The following is a 25,000-nucleotide window of genomic DNA, read 5'->3' as shown; positions in this document are numbered from 1 at the left end:
TCCCAAACGTCCTTATGAGTTATTTATCTTATAGAAAAAAGTCGATCTAAAATTCTAAACGAAGTACTCGAATATGCATTATTGTTGTTTAAGTTATCACGACATACATATCTAACCTAATATTTCAAACCTTTGATACTAAGCGCGTTTAACGAAAGAGGAAACCCAAAAAAAATTCGAAAAAATACAAATGAAGTCATTTGATACCGAGCTACAAAGCTCGCGATCTCTCAGAGCATTATGTTAAAATAGTCAATAAAACAGAAACAATATTAACCTAGATATAGACTTTAAAACTAAAACAACAAAGTTAACCCAAATATTTATGTTAATAGAAAGAAAAACAAAAAACAAAGTTAACACAGAAATTTAACACTGCAGACCTAGATGCCAGTTTACTCAGAATGTTATTATTATAGTGTCTGTACCGATGATCAGGGACGCAGAAGAGAGGGAGAGTAACAGTCTGTTGTCGTTTCTGGACCGGTTTTAGTAGCAGGGGAACCTGCCTCCTTGCACAGCCTCAGTGTCTACCTCCTTGCCACGCTTACAGTGGGATAGGGCACTGGGTACTGTGGGTATTGTTCGTAGGTGGATGGGTAGTACTTTTGCCGTGTGCGGGTGTTAGAGCTTTTCTGATTTTTAGTGCGGTTTATTTTACGTATTTCCAAATTGTGGATGCATCTGTTAAACATCAACTCAACGGCAGTGCATGCTTATCCCTTTGAGTGCTGTTTCTGTCTGAGCTCCGGGGATTATGATCTTTGCGTGTCTCATTTAGGTTTAATTCCATAGTGTGACAGCGTGGTAGTGTGATTGGCGGTCTGACCCTACTTAATTATGATATAACTCATGTTCTATTCATAATAATTGGCTTCTCCTTTTGCCTTATTGTCCCTGACTCGTGCAGCATTGCACCGATAAGGAATGCGCGTTATCATGCTCAATAATTCGATGGTTAAAAAGGATGTTTCCTTTTTTTGCTTTTGCTCGCTTGTCTAAGAGGTAGTGTGTGTTGGTGGTTTTGCGTAAAGACAATATGTGCGTAGGATGGGGATTTTTTTTTCTCTTATTTCTCTTTCTCTCACTTTTTCTTTCTTTCTCTGTCTCTCTCTCTCTCTCTTTCTCTTTCTTTCTTTCTCTGTCTCTCTCTCTCTCTCTCTCTCTCTCTCTCTCTCTCTCTCTCTCTCTCTCTCTCTCTCTCTCTCTCTCTCTCGCTTTTTACAGATGAATAACAATCCACTCCGGATAATTAATGCCCCATTTCCTGATGTCATTTTTTCGCCTGATAGATCCGCCAGATTTATAGGCCTATCAAGAATAAACGAGGAGACTGAACGAAGAATATTCAATACTTATTCATTGAACAGCAATCGAGTTCACCTTGAGCGAGTGTCCAGTTTTATTGCGTATATCTCAAAGCAGTGACTGTCAACCAGTGTATTGCTTAATTAAGACGTTTATCGTTGTATTATGCGTGCGTGTTATTCCTGAGAACCCAATATAAGACTGCTCGATTAATATAACCGGGACTTCACTACGAAACTGAAAAAATAGCGATTAAATGATAATGATAAATGTTATTAAATTACGTGTATTACTAAGGTCCAACATGAAATACATAGATTGATATTGCTTCACTCTTGAGCGCGGGGTGTTAAAAGGAGTCGCATAATTATCTCGACTTTGATGATGAGAGGTTGATAGAGCTGTGCCAAGATTGCAAGACAATCAAATGCTCTTTTTATCTCTCGCTGAATGAGACTGACGGTGGGATAATTGACCTGTTTTTGATGTTAATGGTCGAATTGTCTCGTAATGAACCAGGCTAATTCATGGCGTCACTAATGAGTTTGATCCGTGTCACGTTGGGAAAAGATTGTCGTTTTATGATGAACATGTTATTGGTGTTATTAGTAGTGTTATCATGATTAATGCTATTAGTGTTATTATTGTTAAATGTTCCCGCGTTTGTGGTGCCATTATTATTTTTATTAGTGTTGTCATTATTTGATGGTATTGTTGATATTATTTGTCTTGTGTTTTAAAGAACGTTTATATGTAATAGTATTTGTTTTGTCATTTGTATTACAGTATCATTTAAGATGATTTTATTACATTATTATTATTATTATTATTTTAATATTATCATTGTTATTTTCATTATCATATTTTTCATTAGTAATGATAATGATAATAATAATGATAGTGATAATGACTATTATTCTTATTATTACCATCATCTAATATTTGTAATTACAATAATTATTAGTATTAGTATTAATCATTATCGTCATTATTTTACTATTATCGATATAACTGCTCTTGTTATTATTATTATTATTATTATTGGTATTATCATTATTTTTATTATTCTAATAATCAACATTATTATTATTTTTATTAGTTTTATTTTAGTTATGATTTTTATTATCATCATCATAGTTACTATCTTTATCATCATCATCATAGTTACTATTTTTATTATCATCATCATAGTTACTATTTCTACCATTGTCATTGTTATTACCATTATTAAGATCATTATATTTCTATCATCATTATTATATTATCATTACTATTTTCATTATTACCGTCATTATCATATTATTATTGTCATTATCATCCATATTACTATCATGAATATGTTTCCCTTCTACAGTCATAAACAGGCCACGAAATAGCTGTCAAAACCTTGACTTTGCCTGGTTTCACGTTTGGTAATATTTCTTGTATCTTGATGTATTAAATGTGATTGATGATGATATTCGCGAAGAATAGGTTTTCTGAAGGAAACATGCAAATCAGGTTGCATGCATCTTCGAATTGCAATGTTGCATAATCATTAATCTTTTTTTTTTTTTTTTTTTTTTTTTTTTTTTTTTTTTTTTTTGCATATGTGGAATTACATTAGGTGTGTATGGGTTTGCCAGTGTATACATGTGTCTGTGGTGGATGGATGATTTAACTTAAAATATGTACGAAATATTTTGATAAACATTGTGATATGTGTACTTTGTGACGTGGAAATAGCTTGTATATATGTGTGTGTGTGTATTTATATGTATATATATATGTATATATATATGTATGTATGTATATGTATGTGTATGTATATATATATATATATATATATATATATATATGTATGTATGTATGTATGTATATATATATATGTATATATATATACATATATATATATATATATTGTATATATATATTTATATATATAATACATACACACACACATGTGTGTGTGTGTGTGTGTGTGTGTTAAATGAACAACCTGACCCTAAATCACGAAATGTTAATAGCATAATAGCCACGAATTCCTTGATAATCTTTGTTCAGATTAGCAGCGCTTTTTTCATCTGTCGCACTGATGTAATTAACCGGGCGATTATGTCTGCATTCTGCCCCATCCTAGCAATCGCATAGCCCCCACTATCACGGTAATTAACCCGTCAGCGGTGATTAAGCGGATGAAATTAATTACGATTTCAACATCGGCGACAAACCCGAATTGGCCGGCGGGAAGCGAGAGAGATAACAGCAACAAGGCAGCGCAGATAAAGGGACAAGCTCCTTTGCAAAGATAAAGTTTATCACGATGTCCGGTTGTGATTAAGATAAGGTTAATGGCGTGTTAAGTATCAGAGCCGATTTTATTCAGGCGGAGGGGAGTGTGTGTGAGTGTGTTTGTTTGTTTGTTTGTTTGTTTATTTATTTGTGTGCGTGTGTGTGTGTGTGTTTGTTTGTGTGCATGTGTGTGTTTTCTCTTTTTTTTAGGTGTACACGTACACACGCACGCAAACACATACACACACACACATAAATGGACAATAAACCGGTGTACACAATTTACAGTAAGGTGTTATGGGCGTGGACAACTTACACACCTACTGAGAAAAAAGATATTTGCTATTTGTTAAAAACCGTTTAGAATTTCAGAATAATTTTATATACTTATTAATATACGCATTTATATACATATATTATATATGCATACGCACACACACATACACACACACACATATGTATATATATTTTTGTGTGTGTATATATACATATATATACATATACATATATATACATATATATATAAATATATTATATATATATTTGTATATATGTATATATGTATATATGTATGTATATATATGTATATATATGTGTATGTATATGTATATATACATATATATATATATATATATATATATATATATATATATATATATATATATAGAGAGAGAGAGAGAGAGAGAGAGAGAGAGAGAGAGAGAGAGAGAGCGAGAGAGCGAGGAGGAAAAGAGAGAGTTAGATAGATAGATGGATAGATAAATTAATAGATATAGATAGATATATGCATATGTATGTATGTATGTATACATATATGTGTATGTACAGATAGATTGATAGGTAGATATGTGTTTGTGTGCATGTGCGTGTATGTGTATGTATGTGTCTGTGTCTGTCTGTATGTTTATATATATTTAAGTTGGCACAGGCACAGCCGCACATGCAAGCACATTCAGACATACGGTCTCGCAGACAGACATGCGCGCACACAGTCACATATACAGACAAAGGTACAGGAGCAGACACCGAGGCCGACACAGACACAACTCCAGACACAAGCACCAACACAGACACGGACGTAACCCCAGACACAAGCACAAACACAGACATTGAAGCAACCCCACACATAACCACCGACACAGACTTTGAAGCAACCCCAGACACAAGCACAAACACAGACTTTGAAGCAACCCCAGACACAAGCACAAACACAGACATTGAAGCAACCCCACACATTTCCACCGACACAGACTTTGAAGCAACCCCAGACACAAGCACAAACACAGACATTGAAGCAACCCCACACATAACCACCGACACAGACTTTGAATCAACCCCAGATACAAGCACAAACACAGACATTGAAGCAACCCCACACATAACCACCGACACAGACTTTGAAGCAACCCCAGACACAAGCACAAACACAGACATTGAAGCAACCCCACACATAACCACCGACACAGACTTTGAAGCAACCCCAGACACAAGCACAAACACAGACATTGAAGCAACCCCACACATAACCACCGACACAGACTTTGAATCAACCCCAGATACAAGCACAAACACAGACATTGAAGCAACCCCACACATAACCACCGACACAGACTTTGAAGCATCCCCAGACACAAGCACAAACACAGACATTGAAGCAACCCCACACATAACCACCGACACAGACTTTGAAGCAACCCCAGACACAAGCACAGGTGAAGCCCGTCCGGCTGAGCGCGTAACGGAGGCAGCGAGAGGGCGTCGAGGAAGCCTTTTTCTCCTTCATTAAGAATTTAATGCCCAATTCACTCGTCGGCGGTTTTTATGCCGTTCTTGCCCCGATCTGGTGGCTGCCTGCCTGAGTTGCCGGACGGGATTTTCGGCTTCCATATTTTGTTCTTGTTTATTTCTTCTTTATTTATTTATTTATTTATTATTATTATTCGTTTTTATTGAGGGGTGAGGGTGTTTATTGTTATATTTCTGCTCTTTTTGTTTATGTTGCCGTTAACGAATTGTCATTGCTAATGTTAGTGTCTTTTGTGCCATGTTATTTTTGTTATTAATGCTGCTATATTTAGTGAATATATATATATATGTATATATATATATATATTTATATATATGCATATATATACTTTTTTCTATAATTTTTAAGAGCTATTTCTTATTCTATGTGTCACTACTATTAGTACCTCAATTTATTATCATAATTCTTATCACCTCCATCCTCCTCATTTATCATTATGGTAATAGCAATAAAGATAATAACAATGATTATCATCATTATCATTAGTATCATTATCCTCATTAAATCCAATAACCTGAAATGTTGTTAGACATAAAGATTTGACCTAGTTCCAAAAACAGTTCAATCACGATTTTAACAATGCACGTTAGATATATGCTCTATACTTTCAACAACGACGGAAAATAGACAGCTTTCCGCGCCGAGCATTAGCATTCTGGGACATGCCACCCGCGCATTGAGTCTCTCCTTTCTGGTATCGCACCTGCTAACCTGCGCCAAGGGAGGTACTGGCTCTCGCATCTCTCTCTCTCTCTCTCTCTCTCTCTCTCTCTCTCTCTCTCTCTCTCTCTCTAACATATACATACGCACACGCACACGCACACGCACACACACACACACACACACACACACACACACACACACACACACACACACACACACACACACACACACACACACACACACACACACACATATATATATATACATATATATGTATGTATGTATGTATGTATGTATATATATATATGTATATATGTATATATATAAATAGAAATATGTGTGTGTGTGTGTGTGTGTGTGTGTGTGTGTCGTCTGTCTGTCTGTGTGTGCAATATGTGTGTGTGTGTGTGTGTGTGTGTGTGTGTGTGTGTGTGTGTGTGTTCACACACATACCCACACATTTAAACAGATTGGTAGGTAGACAGATATAATATATAAATACCCTCCTGCATCTGTATCTGATTACCCTCCAAATAGCGCACCAGTCTCAGAAAGGAATTATCTCTTTTCAGGAAGGGCGGTCGACGAGCTGGAGGTAGAGAACCGTCCCTAGAGCTCCCGCTTTCACTTGAGTTGCCGCTTGAGAAGCTCCTCACACGCAGCCCTTAGCGCACCTGAAGGAATGCGATTGCCGACGCGCCACCAGTGAAGTGATCGGAGGATAAGAGGAAGAGAAACGTGTATGTCAGTGTGTCATGCTGAACGACGCGGCTGAAGGGTGAGAATAATGATTACATGCGTCGACCTCGAGGATAACATGCTGGGAAGTCGACCTCGAGGAGACCTTAGTGTTTCACCGCAACCCCACCAGCTCTGAAGAGGGCGTAGCTCAAACTCCGGTTGATTCTCTTCACGCCCACGAATTTCCCCTCCGCCATGGACGCCAGTAACGAATTCAAGGTGTTCCTATCGCCGTCGAGCGCGTCGGCCACCAAGAAGACGGAGGGCGAGAGCAGCAACATCCGGCAGAGGCTCGTCCCCGTCATCAACAAGGTCTTCTCGCCGTCGCACTTCATGCTGGCGCAGAGGAAGACCACCGTGTACAAGGCCGTCTCGGGCGTCTCCTTCCAGGACATCGAACTCGGAGGCAAGAGGAAGTTCGGGACAAAGAGGGACAAGAAGGAAAAGAGATCTGATAAGAAGGACGACATCTACACCACCGCGAGCGAGGGCGACAAGTCGCAGGTGAGCGGCCGAAGCGACAAATCCGGCGGAGGCGGCCACAGCAGCAAAGCAGAGGCTCGCAGACACCGCCACAGCCTGGGCAGCCACACCGAGCGGCCGCAGTCCTTCCTCAACGACAACCTCGAAAAGCTGAGCCTCGAGAAGAAGTCTCGAGTGCGCTCGGCATCGCGGACACGAAGCGCCAGCGCCACAGACAACCTGTATCTGTCGCAGGCGGCGGGGGAGAGCAACGGACAAGCGGACGCGCCGCCTATCAAGCCACGCAGGACGCGCTCAGCCTCACGCCCCCGCAAGTCGCTGTCGACGGTCGCGGTGCCGTCGCTCACCTCCACGAGCAGCACGAGCAAAGCGAGCAGCAGTTCAGGAGGCTGTCACAATGGACAAGACCAAAGAAAGGAAAATAGTGATAAACAAAGTGAGTCAGGCGATAAAAGCGAGAGCAACAAGGAAGGTGAGACGAAAAACACCGAGCAAAAGGACTGTGAAATCGAGGACGAAGACGCCTATGGGCGGTCGCGCTCCAGGAAGAAGTCTGGAAGAAGTAACAAGTCGGAGAATTCCGGCGACAGACAGGACACCGAGGAAGACTCCAAGTCAAAAGTCGACTCTAAGAGCAAAGAGGGCGAGGATGAGGAGCCTGAAGGAGGCTACTTTAGCCTGGAGAAGGAGGAGAAGGCGGCAGGAGAGATCAAGTTCATCTATGAGGCCGTTCCAACCAATTCGTGTGAGGAGTACCTGGAAAACGATCAGTGCGTGGAGGCCATCTACGTATGCCAGGTGTTCCGGAAGGATTCCGACACCGAGGGAGACGAAGACCACGTCTACGAAAACTACCAGGTAATCAAGATGACTAAGGAAGGTAAGCTCATCACGGATGATGACGAGAACTACGCCAACTACCAAATCATAAGGAGGGTTAAGGAAGCCGAGCTCCTAGGTCTGCCTGGAGAACCTGATGCAGGAGACGGCAAAGACGAGGAGGATAATCTGTATGAGAGCATCAATTTCTTTGGCCAGAATCCTCTCGCTCTCGTTCAGACAACAGCCATGGAGGCCCGGATGAAGAGACGTCCTCGCCTTGGCTCTAGTGATTCTATACCCTTCATTGACGACAGCGAGAACTCCGGCGATGAAACAGAGACGAGGAACCCTGTGGCGAAGGGTGTAACTCCCGGGGGGAGCGTCACTGTCATCACGATTAAGGACGACGACAAGACAGAAATCACCCAGAAGGTTGCCGGCCCTCTGCGAACTAAGACATCGCAGCTTGGAGCGCAAGACGGGCTTGGAGGCGACACGAAGGAGGCCGAGGGAAAGGGCGATCGTGAGGAAAAGCTTGTAGCGGCAAGTGGACGTGAGCGTGATGCACAAACCGAAGTCAGGTCAAAGCAAAAGAGGTCTTCAGTGCCTTCATCTGCGAGCGCCACTGCTGCTTCAAGTAGTCGTGGCTGTAGCCACACTGCGCCTTCCAGACACTCGTACCCTGCAGCCTCCATGGTCATCCCCAAACTCGCGGATAAAGTCGGTCTGAACTCGACGCGGTTGGCTCCTACTTCGGAGGAAGCGGGTGGCTCAGCGGCCTGCGAGAGGGACAACAAACAGGAGAAGAAGGTGAAGAAGAGTATGAGCCACAATGATGTCCAGTCCCATTTAAAGGGCAAGAGTAGACTGACCCTCTCCGAGTCCTTCTCTGACGATGACATCCGACACAACGAGGACTTCGAGTCCTTTTCCGAGACGGACTCGGAGCTCGACAACTTGGACTACGACATGTTTACGCCCAAGAGTAGTAGGAACGGCCAAAGCAGCCGTCCCGCTCTGAGGCGCGCCAGAAGGCTTCCCCGTGGAAGGTCCCTGTCCGCGTCCCATGCAAGCCCTCTCATGACATCGACGCCGTTCGGAACGTGTCGAAATTCCAACGGATCTTTGACTGTGGAGTCGACCATCGTCCTCGGGGAAGAGCTGCAGTCTCCCCAGACCTTTCAGGCTCTCCTGCAGGACAAATGCCTCAACCCGCCTGAGACCGACGCTGAATCGCAGGCGGGTGACATCAAGGTGGAAAAGAGTGCGCCACTGCTAATTCGCGAGGCGGGCGACGTGGGCGTGCGGGGCCCCCGGGACGTGGTGATGAGCTACCACAGCGGCGGCGGAGCGGAAACCGGAGATCGGGTCATTCTCGATGACACCTTGTCATTCACGTGGTCTGACGCCGAGAGCGAGTTCGAGTTCATCGATTTCAAAAAGGCCGAGCCGCCCAAGACTTGTGTGGTGTACCAGGGCGTCACGCTGACCTCCAGCGTGACGGCCACCACCACCACTACCACCGCCAGTATCGACAGGAAGGGCAACGCCGTCAAGAGGTCCCACAGCATGAAAGGTAAGCCCACAGACGCCGACCGGGACGCAGATCCGTCGGTCGGCGGCGCGCTCGCTGGGCCGCTGTGGTAATGTAATTAGGGCTGGAAGGAGAAAGCAGTGCCAGTACTTATCTCGAGCGACCCCAAGGCTGTGCAATCCAGGCGTGACGTCACACACCTGGTGCCATTGCGTGATTAAATGAGTTTAAAGAAACTAGCCAAATGTCTTAACCGCTTGATAGCCAAAGGGCGCGAGCAAGGGAAGGGTCATTATAATTACAAGTAGGCCGTATGTCATAATTAACCCCCTTCGGTGCCTTCAGCTGATTCCTACATGGGAGAATCAGGCCTAGCGTGTCTACAAACAACCTTGTCATTAATTACACCGAAGAAACACATGTTGATGGTACCTGGTTAATTTGTAGGCGTCGCGTGTAGACATGGATGTCTTGAGGTAACTTGTCGTTCATTGCGTGGCGTTTACAAAAGAAGTGACATTGACAACGTATTTGTATGTCAGGTTCTGTCAAGAAGCCTTGCTGTTATCCTCGGGTAATTTCTCTTTCTCTCAAGACATAAGCTTTTTGCGTTCAATTAAGAGTACATGACTAGCCGGGTGTGGTCGGGCTTCTTGACATAACCTAGGCTGCGCGAGAGCGCTTGCCTCCTTTCCGCGCCCCCCCCCCCCCCCCCTCCGAGCCTCCGAGAGCCAAGGACGAGGTGCGTGGCCTTGGAGGCAGCCCCTGCCCCGCCTTCCCCTGGGGGGTATCTTATCACTGCGACGCGACGCCGTCCCGGACGCGGCACACATATGCGGAAACTTGGTTATACACACATATAAACGTACACGAACATACATACATGGATACACACACACACACACACACACACACACACACACACACACACACACACACATATATATATATATATATAATATATATATTTATACATATACATATACATATACATATACATATACATATACACATATACTTACACACACACATACACATACATACACATATACATACACATAAACATATACATAAACATAAACATATACATATACATATACATATACATATACATATACATATACACATAATTACACACACACACACACACACACACACACACACACACACATATATATATATATATATATATATATATATATATATATATATATATATATATATATATATAAACAAACAACCTCCCATTATGTTACATATCCCAGCAAACAAAAATTTGCATCTACAAACCTACACACAAATACACAAACTTACAAACCCACCTGTATTTAAGCGGAAATTGCTTAAATGTAGCAGAATTAGTGGTAGAAGATTGATACGTACTCTTTTATTTAGAAATAAAAATAATGGAAGATTTTTTTTTTTTTTTTTCACAAGAGACAGGAGAAGTATCTCTGAGAGCGTGAAAAGGGCGTGAGAATGCATCACAAGGATTATTATCCAAATTCAAACTTAACTGGTTCTCCTTAATTAAGTGTGACCCGGAAATATTTGTTTTTTTTCGCTTACACTAAAAAATAGATAAGAAGATTTTAAAAATACGAAACGAGGGTGGGGAGGAGGAGGAAGGAAGGGGGAGAGGGAGGGAGGGGGTATAGTCCTCCTGTCTCTTCAGCATTTAATGATAGTGATCTTGCATTGCTTCACACCCACGGAGCTCCGCCACAAGCTGTCCGTCATCACCACAGCCACAGGAGCGAGCTGTCGTGGCCAACTCTGCCACAGCCACTTCAAGGCCACTCGTTGCGTTGCCGGGACACAGAGTGAATCAGTTGCGATAATTAATTAGGTCAGAATAAAAAGGTGGGAAGGCTGAAATTGGGTCGGGTTTGTGTCAGAGGGGAAGATCGTCTCAGCTTGACGAGCATTTGCAAGCACGGGAATGCGCAAACGTACACGAAGCACACACAAGCAGACGGACTCGCATACACACACTCACAGAGAGATGATAAGGATGATTATGATAAAAAACAAAGAAACATAGCTGAAAGGGAGAGCGGAGTAACAAGCAAAGAAAAAGAGAGAAAAAAAATAACGACAACGACAAACAGGCACACAAACACGCATAAAACAAACAAACAAAAATAAAAAAAGAAGAAGAAAGTAACCAGGAGATGAAAAGCAACTAATACCTATAAAAAAAAACCCTCCCGCACCCCCCCCCCCCCACCGCATACAGCCGCCTGTCCACGGTATTCGTGTCTCTCGAGAAACATCTTGAAGCCGCTTGTGATTTATCGTTAGTTTTACAGCTCTTCCGGCGGTGGCTTTATAGCCTCTTTGGATACTAATGCTAAAAGGCTAATGCTCTTTTGAGGGGGATTAATATTGCAGATCTTCCGGTGGCAATGTTGCATTTTTTTTTATTTTTTTTTTATACCTTCCTGGGATTTTCTTATTTTTTACTCATTTTCGTTCTGTTTTTTGTTGTTATTGTTGTATGTGATTTTTCTTTTTTTAACTGTCTTGATATTTTTTTCTCTATCCTATTTGTGCGTTTGTATTTTCTCTTTATATATATATATATATATATATATATATATATATATATATATATATATATATATATATATATATATATATATATATATCGGTTTATCTCTCTCACTCTCTCTGCCTCTCTGTCTCTCTTTTTTCTCTATCTCTCTTTTCCTTCTCTCTCTCTTTTCTCTCTCTCTCCCTCCCTTCCTCCCTCCCTTCCTGCCATCCTCCCTTCCTCTCTCTCTCTCTCTCTCTCTCTCTCTCTCTCTCTCTCTCTCTCTCTCTCTCTCTCTCTCTCTCTCTCCCTCCTTCCTCCTCTCTCTCTCTCTCCCTCCTTTCTCTCTCTCTCTCTCTCTCTCTCTTTTCCCTCTCTCTCTCTCTCTCTCTCTCTTCCTTCTCTCTCTCTCTCTCTTTTCCTTCTCTCTCTCTCTCTCTCTGCCTCTCTGTCTCTCTTTTTTCTCTATCTCTCTTTTCCTTCTCTCTCTCTTTCTCTCTCTCTCCTCCTTCTCTCCTTCCTCAATCCTCCCTTCCTCTCTCTCTCTCTCTCTCTCTCTCTCTCTCTCTCTCTCTCTCTCTCTCTCTTTCTCTCTCTCTCCTTCTCCTCTCTCTCTCCCTCTCTCTCTCTCTCTCTCTCTCTCTCTCTCTCTCTCTCTCTCTCTCTCTCTCTCTCTCTCTCTCTCTCTCTCTCTCTCTCTCTCCCTCCCTCCTTATATATATATATATATATATATATATATATATATATATATATATATATATATATATGTATATATATATATATATAATATATATATATAATTATATATATATATATAATATATATAAATATATACATATATATATACATATATATATACATATATATATATACATATATTATATATATATATATATATATATAATATATATATATATATATATTATATATAAATATATATATAGTCTTTTGTTTGTTTCCCATGGCATTTCTCGGTTGTTTTTTTGCCACTCATGGTATTTGTCATTGTCTGTCATGAAATATTGTACTGCTTGTCTTCTGGAAGTATTGAGAGAAATATATATATATATATATATATATATATATATATATATATATATATATATATATATATATATATATTTCTCTCAGTACTTCCATCTCTCTTTCTCTTCCCCTCTCCTTCCTTCCCTAAATGTGCCTCCCACTCTTTTTCACATTCTATCCACTTTACCCCTCCTCTCCGTTCTCTTCCTTTTCCTCTTACCGTCTAGCAGCACGAAACTAAGACAAGTGCCGTAACAGACAAACAGAAGCAGTACAATATTTCATGACAGACACTGACAAATACCATGAGTGGCAAAAGAAACAAACAAACGAGAAATGCCATGGGAAACAAACAAAAGACTATGACAATTATACCATGACAAAATATATAAACGACAGTTACTGAGTGACAAGTGTCATGACAAAGAAACAATGGACAAACAATGACAAGTACCGATAGAGAACAAATAAAAGACAATAGTGACAAGTGTCATACCAAACACACCAAAGACAAACAGTAACAAGTGCTACAACAAACAAACAAAAGACAGAAACTAAAGGTAAACAGTGACAAGTACCATACCAAACAAACAAAGGACATAAACAAAATCCCACTAGTGACAAGTGCCATTGCAAACAAACAAAAGGTAAACAGTGACAAGTGCCATACCACACAAACAAAAGACACAAACAAAATCCCAACAGTGACAAGTGCCATACCAAACAAACAAAAGACAAACAGTAACAAGTGCCACAACAAACAAACATAAGGTAAACAGTGACAAGTGCCATACCACACAAACAAAGGACACAAACAAAATCCCAACAGTGACAAGTGCCATACCAAACAAACAAAAGACCAACAGTGCGTAGACCGAACCGAGCAACAGTGACAACGGTAATGATGATGAGCAACGAGCGACTCTTCTTCTCAACGGACGGAAATTAGTGGCGACTTTCCCTCCCGAGTTTTTGATGCAACACACTTTGCAATTTGCGGTTCAGGTTGATTCTTGTTGCGACCTTCTGCGGCGGCGGTGACGGAGAGTGACCGTTGGTGCTGATCTGTTCGTCTGTTCGTCTGTTGCTGTTTGTTGCCACGGAAGGGTGGGTGGGTGAGGGGGGGGGGGCATCTATTATGTGTTTGTGTGAGAGAGGGAGAAGGGGAGGGGGAAGGAGGGTGGGAGTGAGGGAAGGAAGGAAGGGGAGGGGGAGAGGGGGAGGGAAGGAAGGTGAGAGAAGGAGGGAAGGAGAGAGAGAGAGAGAGAGAGAGAGAGAGAGAGAGAGAGAGAGAGAGAGAGAGAGAGAGAGAGAGAGAGAGAGAGAGAGAGAGAGGATGGGAGGGAGGGATAAAAACGGAGGAAAGGGGAGACGGGAGGCAAGGAGGGAGATAAGGGAGAGAGAAAATGTTGCACAAAGAATAACACATATTTTGCCGTAATTATCATAATTGTTTACCATAATTATCATTACTGATAATTCTCTCTTGGCTTGTATGTCGATCTTCAGATTCTTGTGGATGCAATTACGCATAAATATAGCGCATTGATGTTGTCATTATTCCCGGTACTATTGATATTGACATTATTAGTCATTGTCTTTATTATCATTATTACTGTTTTGGCTATATTTGTCATCATCATTATTGTTATTATTATTATTATTATTATTGTTGTTATTATTATTGTCCTTTTTATTATTATGAATATATTATCATTATGACCTTTATGATTATCGTTATATTTATTGAAAGGAATATGATGACTTCTAGCTATGGTAGGGAAATATAAAGGATAAACAAGACCACGCCATTATCACATTTACTTTATAAACATATCACTAAATCTAAAAAGATCCGGGAAAAAAAATTAACGAAGAAGAATAAATGCGAGTCTCATGAAGCAAACCTCAAGCCTCATATATCGCTCAGCGGTCTTAAACCCATCCACAAATCGGGGAAGTAAATTTGTAAAAGCGATCAGGTTTATCAGCGTTTAAACTCTGATCCGGGATATCTCAAGACAAGGTGGATTTATATTTTTTCTGATTTTTTTTTTTTTTTTCCTCTTTGCCATCTTCTGAGCCTCTGAAGGTCGGAGGTTATCGTACAGCGCAGCTCCACAATGCAACTCCGGCTCAGGCGATGCTACGATAAGAATGAAGTGATTCCTTTTGCGAGAAACGCGCGAACAATATGTCTCGTCCGAACCTCCATCGATCTTCAAATGCGGTGGGAATGGATGATTCTTTTTCTTTAAGGCATTATTACTTGTTTAGCAACGGATATATTAGTAATGTTGTGTTGATGCTGGGGAAAAAATGGTAGCTGATACGTAAACCCATTGATATGGTCTGACAGATCCACGTCAGACAGCACACGAGGCGGTAATATTTAAATTCCACTCCAATGCACGTGCTGCGAAAAAAAAGAGAGAACAAGATGGCGCGCGCGTTCGTATAGAGACCGCGGGGCTAATGAGAGAATTGTCTCGCGTCGGAGGATTTGACACCAAAGAAGGCCAGGGAGGCGAGAGGTTTCGATATTCACCTACTGCTCGCTCGGACGGGTTTTTGTCTCTCCAAACGAGGGAGCCGAGTCGCTTTGAAGTTATCCCCGGCACGCCTGCTTGGATGGCTCTTGGCGCCTTATCATTCTTTTTGTTTTTCTTTTTTCTTTTTGAAGGAGGGTGGGTGAGGGGGGGGTAGCAGGCGCATTCAGATTGATCTTGTTTTCTGTTGTTTGTTGGAGAGAGGGAGGGAGAGAGAGAGAGAGAGAGAGAGAGAGAGAGAGAGAGAGAGAGAGAGAGAGAGAGAGAGAGAGAGAGAGAGAGAGAGAGAGAGAGAGAGAGAGAGAGGGTGAGTGAGGGAGGGAGGGTGAGGGAGGGAGAGAGGGAGAGAAGGAGAGAGAGAGAGAGAGAAGGAGAGAGAGAGAGAGAGAGAGAGAGAGAGAGAGAGAGAGAGAGATTGAATGTGTGTAGGTGTATACGTACATACACGCGCCTACGTGTCTGTCTGTGTAATTGTGAACGAAACATCCATTAAACGTTAGAGGACTATATTTGCTCAAATATAGTTTGCCTTTTATACACATCGTCGTGAAAGCAAGCCCTGTAGCCATCTCCATGTCTTTTAGATTCCCACAGCATTTACTCATTCTAAAAAAAAAAAAAAAAAGAAAAAAAAAATCCCATGATTACCGTTGTTTAAGTCCAAGCGTTTATTACCCTCACACTTAACATTATCGCAATTTCCAATTTTATCTGAGTAAAATATATACATACTTTATTACACACTCCACTGTAAAACTTTCGTAAAAATGTATATTACATCCTTATCAAATCAACCGAGCTGGTGGCTCGCTTAACACGGTTAACACATGCTGCTGTTAAGTGTATCTTTTTCAGTTTGTGTTTGTCTGTCTGTCTGTATTTTCTACCCGTTTCTGTCTTTCCGCTTTTCGTCTTGCTCTGCCTGTTCTTGTTTGTATAAATGTGGACCAAGAGAGAGAGAAAAAGAAAGAGTTGAACATGCAAGACATCCAGACACACATACACACACACACACACACACACACACACACACTCACACACATCCACACACATCCACACACACACATCCACACATCCACATCCACACATCCACACACACACACACACACACACACACACACACACACACACACACACACACACACACACACACACACACTCACACACACTCACACACATCCACACACACACATCCACACATCCACATACACACATACACACACACATACACACACACACACATCCACACATCCACATACACACATACACACACACATACACACACACACACACACACACACACACACACACACACACACACACACACACACACACACACACACACACACACACACACACACACACACACACACACACATGCACATACACACAAAAACACTTTAAACAAGACATACAAAGAGAAACAAAAGATCGGAATCCACTTTGAGGATACTGATGAAGGCCTCACGAGCGCCTCGTCAACGTCCAGCCGAGGCTTTGACGCAGAGGCAAGGAAGGAGAGCGAGGCGTGAGATCGTGAAGGGCGAGGCGTTGTATGAAGAAGGAGGAAAAGGAAGAGGAGATGGAGGGGGGGAAGGAGGAGAAGAAAGAGAAGGAGGAGAGGAGGGGGAGGGGGAAAAGGAGGAGAAGAAAAAGAAAGGAAGGGGTGGGGAAGGAGGAGGTGGAAGCGAGACACAAGAGGAGTAAGAAGAGGATAAAGATGACAGAGAACCAGGAGGGGAAATAGAAGGAAAAAAAAGGAAGGGGAGGGGTAAAGGGAGGAAGAGCGGAGGGGAAGGAGGAGTAAACGAGAACGGAGCAAAAGTGGAAAATGTAGAAAGGGAAAACGTCGGCCGTTGTTTGAAAAGCGATACATGGAGGGAGAAAAGGGGAAAAAATATCGAAAGAAAGAGAAAGAAAGTGAAAATAGACGCAGAGCAAGATTTAGAATAAAGTTAAAGACAAATCAAGAAGAACAACGAGAACAGAAGAGAAACGATATCCATCAGTAAGATCGACAACAATCCAAGACCACTGGTAAGAAAATGAAACAATAAAAAGACGAGGAGGAGGACAGTGCCAATAACTATGATCCCGGAGGAACCAGAATGCAGCATGTGCGCCAAGAATGCTGTCGCCACACGCAGAGGACCGAACGCGCACAGCCTGACAGACAGATGAATATTCATCTTGCAAGAGATTAAGATACAGAGCCACCGGCGTCATCCCTTTGGTACGCGGGCCAGACGGCAGACCATATGCACAGCTGGGTGGGTACTTGGTGGGCATTGCGGGTACTTGCCTGGGGGTTTGGGGGGTATTTGTTGTGCGTTGTGGGTACTTGGATGGTTGTTGTGAGTTCTTCGTTAGAGATTTTGCTGTGGATGGTTGGTACTCGCTGTGCTTTGGATGGTTGTGGGTATTTGTCGTGCTTTATCTTCTTTTTTTTCTTGATACTTGGGTACGAGGTGAGCGTTGTGGGTACTTGGTGGTTTGGGGGTCACGTGGTGGCATTTCCTCTGTATTTTTAAGTATGAGGGTACGTGATTGGTTGTGCTTATGTGCAGGCGTTGATGTATAACTAAGATATATGTATATATATATATATATATATATATATATATATATATATATATATATATATATATATGTATCTATGTATGCACACACACACACACACACACACACACACACACACACACACACACACACACACACACACACACACACACACACACACACACACAGAAGAATAACGCAAAACAATTTTGTCCTTCAAGCTCTAGAATGATACACCTAAATGAAAGCAAATTTCGCTCAGGTCTTGGATGAAAAAAACAGAACAATGCAGAATTATGCACGAACCATATGACGAGTAAATCCGTACCAGGATAAATGTATACATATACATGCCAAAAGACAAATTGTTCCCGGGTACATATGAACAGAATCGTGCCGGGTTGTCAGTGAAAGATGTCCTTTCTGGGATGAGATAAAGAATAGATTTGTACCGGGAAGGAGCTGGTCTCACTGCTGGTGGCAGCGGGAGAGGGGGAGAGAGAGAGAGAGAGAGAGAGGTGGCAGTGGGAAAGGGAGAGGGAGAGGGTTGAGAGAGAGAGAGAGAGAAACGCGCCCACACACACGCACGCTCACTTACTCACTCACCCACCCACTCACTCACTCACTCACTCACTCACTCACTCACTCACTCACTCACTCACTCACTCACTCACCCCCCCCCCACACACACACCACACACACATCCACATCCACGCATAGCATAGAGCCGCCAGCCTCATACCACGCCGAAAAAGGATCGCGGTTTCATCTCAATGACTATGACAAGATTTTTGTTGTTGAGGTAATGTTTTATTTTGCTTTTTATCAATCTTATTATATATATATATAGAAATATATATACTTTTTTTTTGTCCAGTTATTGTATTTTTTTCCTATTCAGATACTGATACTGTTTTATTTTTTGTTTGTATTCTTCTCTTTTCAGTGGCTATTATTGTGTTTTATTGTATTTTTGTTTTTATTTTCTTTATTTCTTTTCTTTGTTGTATTTACTGCAATAGCTTCGTATTGTTTTGAGTCTCAGTTGCTATGTTGATTTAGGTGTTGCTTATGTAGCTAGGATTGTTCATGATGGAGAATATGATAATGATGCTAAATAAGTGATAATGATAAACAGTAATATGATAATTACACTAATGATGGCATTCATAATGACTATATATATATATATATATATATATATATATATATATATATATATATATATATAATATATATATATATATATATATGTAGGTATATACACACACACACATGTGTGTGTGTGTGTTTTGTGTATATGTATATATATATATATATATATATATATATATATATATATATATATATATATATATACATATACATACATACATACATACATACATACATACATACATACATACATACATACATACATACATACATACACACATAGATACACACACGCACGTATGTCTGTGTGTGTGTGTGTGTGTTTGTGTTTTGTTTCTTTATGTGTGTGATATATATCATATATAGATATATATAATATATAATATATATATACTATATATATATATATACATATATATATATACATATATATATATATATATATATATATATATATATATATATATATATATATATATATATGATCTCATAGATGAGTACCACACCGTACTAATTGTCATGCAAGAATCGAGGTCGTGGCACTACTGTTAGGAGTTGTGCCAATTTGATAAAAGAATGCGAAGACAAGGAACAAATTCCAAGCCTAATATTTCTCGCATTTTTTTCCACGTTGAAATTCCGACCTTTTTAAAAAGTAGATCTTGCTGTTGATTCTTAACTATGTTTTATTTTTTTTAGAATTATAAATAATCTTAACTTCGACCATTTTCAAAAGACCAAATAAACATTGAATACAGCAAAATTATGTTATTGATGACGCTTTGTGTGTGTTTTTATTACATAATCCATTCTTCAGCTGTTTCAATTGTTGCTAAGAGGCAGGAAAGCAGAAAAACATGGAGGGAGAAAGAGGGAGTGCAAAGGGGGGAGGGGGGAGGGAATGGTCAGTAATCACATCCCAAGGTTTCGATGTCCGAATTTCTAGATGAGTTTTAGTTTAGCATTAATGTTCTGGAGGATTCGAATGCGTGCGTGTAGATATGTTGATATGTGTATATGTTCTCATACGATATGGATGTCTTATTACGTATATATCTCTTTTTTATCTTTTTTATCTCTCTTTCTCTCTCTCTAACTCCCTTTCCCTCCCTCCCTCCCACCTCCTTTCCTCACCCTCCTCCCCCCTTTAAACTCACACACACCTCCTCTCCTACTGTGTATAGTCACGAGTTGTATTCTATCGGGGCGGCTTACACCGTCCTACGTTATATTCCGTCTGCCTGTACTAGACATTGAGGCGCCACGTGATGGTGTTTGGATGACGTCATTGAGGTCAAGTATTACGCTGTCCTGTTGTCGTTATGTTGTAATTATTTCATGATTTTATCTGTTTGGTTGGTTGGTTGGTTGTTTCTCCTGTATTCTAGTGATGTGTTTGGCCTTTTTACTTTCTTGCTGTTAATTTTGTTGTGTATGTTGTGTTGTTCCTATGTTGTTTTGTTGTTTTTTTGTTATTTTTTATCGTCATTTTGTTGTTACCATGCATATTGTTTAGGTTGTTGATGTGTTCTTATTCTAGAAAAGGGAAAATTAAACAAAACCAACAATAATAATGATAGTTATAACAACAACTATAATCTTGATGATAATAATGTTACTGATAATAATGATAATGATGATAGTAATAATAGCAATGCTAATGAAAATAGTAATTATGATAATAATGATAATGATAGTAATAATTATTATTACAATAGAATAGAACAACAAAAGTACAAAACAATTACATGTTATCTGACTCGGCCAGAATGAAATGAACGAAAGTGACGCTAAACGATAGTGAAACCGCCACACTCCAGTCACACTCGGTTGGGCTGTGGCTCTGGGTACAAGCTGATGGGTCAAGGGTACTCAAGGGCACTCACTGGCACTCATTGGCACTCAAGGATACCGCCAGAGGAAAGGATTATGCGGTCAGATATTCGGGGTGGTATGAGGCAGAGGAGAGAGGATAGGGTGAGTGAAAGAGTGTGATAAATAAGATATCGAAGGAAGGAGGGAGGAAGGAAATGGAGGAGGACGAGGAGAGACAGAGAATATGATAGAATCTTGAAGAAAAGGAGGAAGGAATGGAATGCTAAAGAGAAGAGAATTGAGGAATAGGATAAAACTCGAGGAAAGGGGGAAATAAAAATTAAAGAGTCTGATATAATCATGAAAGAACAGAAAAGAAAATGGCTAAATAAAATAAAATGAAGGAATGTGATAAATCTTAATATAAAACGAGAAGAAAGTCCTAGTTTGCGTGCATGAAGATAAGCATCTGGCCTTACGAGCAAGCACCGGAGCACACGCAGGCACATACAGAAGCACATATTTCACCCGTCGTAATAAGTCGGTTGCTTGCCTTCCATCTGTGGCTCAAGAATGGGGTTGTTTAGCCGGCTAATTTGGTGGAAATAATGGAAGGGTTAATGTGAATGGAAGGAAAGTTGTTTGAAATTATTTTCTTACGAAAGACCACTTAGCTTGTGTCGGGTTTTAATAGTGCGCTGAAATGTAGAGGGCGTTTTCCTTAAATGAACTCCTTTTTGGATTATTATCACCTCATTTTTTTATCCTATGCATCGGGTGTATCATTTACAATCACGATTTCCCATTCGAAAGAGATGTTTATTCTGCTAACCCTTCGTCCATCCCATATCCCCCTTCACCCTTCCCTCCATCCCCCCCTAACCCCTTCCCTCCATCCCATATCCGCCTTCACCCTTCCCTCCATCCCATATCCGCCTTCACCCTTCCCTCCATCCCATATCCCCCTTCACCCTTCCCTCCATACCCCCTAACCCCTTCCCTCCATCCCATATCCCCCTTCACCCTTCCCTCCATTCCCCCCTAACCCCTTCCCTCCATCCCATATCCCCCTTCACCCTTCCCTCCATTCCCCCCTACCCCCTTCCCTCCATCCCATATCCGCCTTCACCCTTCCCTCCATCCCATATCCCCCTTCACCCTTCCCTCCATCCTATATCCGCCTTCACCCTTCCCTCCATCCCATATCCCCCTTCACCCTTCCCTCCATTCCCCCCTAACCCCCCTTCCTCCATATCCCCCTCCCCTTCCTTCCCCATCCCTGTGGTCAGCTGCCTCGACCGCCCATGGTGCAACCGCTCATCAAACACTCGTCAGTGGGAACGCATCGCCGGGGAATGGTTATGATTTCCATTCCATTACGACAAATTGTGAAGTGGATTATGACGCTGAAGTCATCTGATAGGGCACGTGTTTCTTGTCTTTCTTTCTGTCTTTCTTTCCTTCGTTTTGTTGCTTGTGCGTGTGTGTGTGTGTGTGTTTATTTATGTGTGTGTTTGTGTGCTTGTTTGTTTGTGTATGTGTGCTTGTGTGTGTGTGTGTGTGTGTGTGTGTGTATGTGTGTGTGTGTGTTTCAGCATGGCAGGATATAGAGTTTTTTCGGGATGGGTGTCAGTGAAAGTGTGTATGTTGGGGAGGGGAGATAAGTGTAGGTGTATGTTTATGTTTGCAGGGAAATTGCGAAAGGGATAAAGAGAAAAGAAGATGGGGAAGAGACAGAAAGAGAGTGAGACTAATTAAGAAAAAATGGAGAGATGCATATAGACAGAAACACCGACAGGTACTAAGACAGAAAAAAACATTTATTTATGTAAGAAAATACCTATTTATGAATTATAGTCAAGGTAACGTATGATTATAGTGAAAGCAAAATCGAATATTGAATATTCCCTTTACCAAGGATTCTTGTGGTTGTTGAGTAGAGTAGAAAATACTTTTAAGAATTCCACCGTTTGAAATAACATAATTCGTTAGAAAACTGATATTTGATAGCCAAGGTCGTAATTTGTGTTTAATTAAAGTATTACGGTTGATGGTTAGTTCTTATCATTATTACTTGTCGGCAGGTATTACTGTCTCTGTCTCTCTCTCATACATGCTTATATAAATACTTACATACACACAAGTACAACACACACACATGTACCTTTGTAAATAAGCCTACATACAAATTGATTATATTGACATTCAAGAAAATGCAACACCTCTATGCGAAAGTGAGAGCGAAAATGAGACTCAGGAATTATTGAGACGCGCCATGACGTCACTGCCTTCTTCGGCGATGGCAGGACCTTTTAGGAAGGAGGACGTAGGAATGAGGATTAGAGAAGAAGATAAAGAGGAGGAAGAAGAATGAGAGGGGGAGGAGGAGGAGGAAGAAGTCGGTGAAGAAGGAGGAGAAGGAAGGTGCAGAGAAAATTTTCGAAGACGAAGAAGCAAGATCAGGAAGACGAAAAGCATTTTTTTTTCAAGCATAGGCCTATATGCCTCAAATACCATTCTATCCCCCCAACCCCCACCTTCCTCCCACCTCGCTCCCGTTTCCTCTCCCATCTTCAGAAAGAAAAACGCAAGACGCCGAAAGTGAGCCAAAGACCCTCTCTACGTCCTTGAGACATCCCCCTCCCCCCTCACCACTCCTACTGCACCCTTCCTACACCCTCCCCCACCCCACCCTTAACGCCCCTCTCGCCCTCCACCCGCTTCCTCAGTCTCTGCAACAAAGGATTTATCAAGAAAACCAAAACTACGACCCAAACCCGCCACTTTTCCTTCCCCCCGTCCCTTCCTTACCCCTTCCCCTCCTCCTCCCCCTGGTATCAACATGCAAGTTAGCAATTAGTAATTAGGTCAGCCACAATTAAGTCATTACCATAGTGATCTCAGGGCCACGGAGAGCCGCCAGCGGCTTGTCCGATGAACTTAGTGCTGTGTGCGTCTTATATATACTATGCATGTATATATATATATATATATATATATATATATATATATATATATATATATGAATATATACATACATATATATGTGTGTGTGTGTGTGTGGTGTGTGTGTGTGTGTCAGCATGGCAGGATATAGAGTTTTTCGGGATGGCCGGTCAGTGAAAGTGTGTATGTTGGGAGGGGCGAGATAAGTGTGAGGTGTATTGTTTATGTTTGCAGGAAATTGAGAAAGGGATAAAGAGGAAAGAAGATGGGAAGAGACAGAATGAGAGTGAGACTAATTAAGTAAAGTGAGAGATGCATATAGACAGCAACAAGAAGGTACTAAGACAGAAAAAAACATTTATTTATGTAAGGAAATTACCTATTTAGGAATGATAGTCAGGTACGTATGATATAGTGAAAGCAAATCGTATTTTGAATATTCCATTTACAAGGATTCTTGTGGTTGTTGAGTAGAGTAGAAAATACTTTTTAATGATGCCACACGTTTGAAATAACATAATTCGTTAGAAAAAACTGATATTGATAGCCATGTCGTAAATTGTGTTTAATTAAAGTACGTACGGTTGATGGTTAGTTCTTATCATTTTTACTTGTCGGCAGGTATTACTGTCTCTAGTCTCTTCTCTCTTACATGCTTATATAATACTTACATACACACAAGTTACAACACACACACATGTACTTTGTAAATAAGCCTACATACAAATTGATTAGAGTGACATTCAGAGAAAATGCTCAAACCTTATGCGAAAGTGAGAGCG

At 41.1% G+C, this 25,000-nt stretch overlaps 1 protein-coding gene across 4 annotated transcripts in view; it reads left to right on the top strand.

Moving 5' to 3' along the window:
• Nucleotides 1–25,000, top strand: part of LOC122261914 (uncharacterized) — a 677,613-nt gene that overhangs the window by 547 nt on the left and 652,066 nt on the right. For all 4 annotated transcript variants that reach the window (XR_015191462.1, XR_015191461.1, XM_086542644.1 and 1 more), the window contains exon 2: nt 6,622–9,671. Coding sequence is in view for 2 of the 4 variants with exons in the window: in XM_086542644.1 (XP_086398770.1) it covers nt 6,986–9,671 (2,686 nt within the window). In the remaining 2 variants the exon portion in view is untranslated. The remainder of the gene's footprint in view (nt 1–6,621; nt 9,672–25,000) is intronic.

This window comes from Penaeus japonicus, unplaced genomic scaffold, assembly GCF_977035675.1.
Source record: "Penaeus japonicus unplaced genomic scaffold, GWHDUDI00000001_assembly GWHDUDI00000012, whole genome shotgun sequence".
Lineage (NCBI taxonomy): Eukaryota > Metazoa > Arthropoda > Malacostraca > Decapoda > Penaeidae > Penaeus > Penaeus japonicus.
Note: the sequence above shows the minus strand (reverse complement) of the source record. Positions and strands in the feature narration are given on the sequence as shown.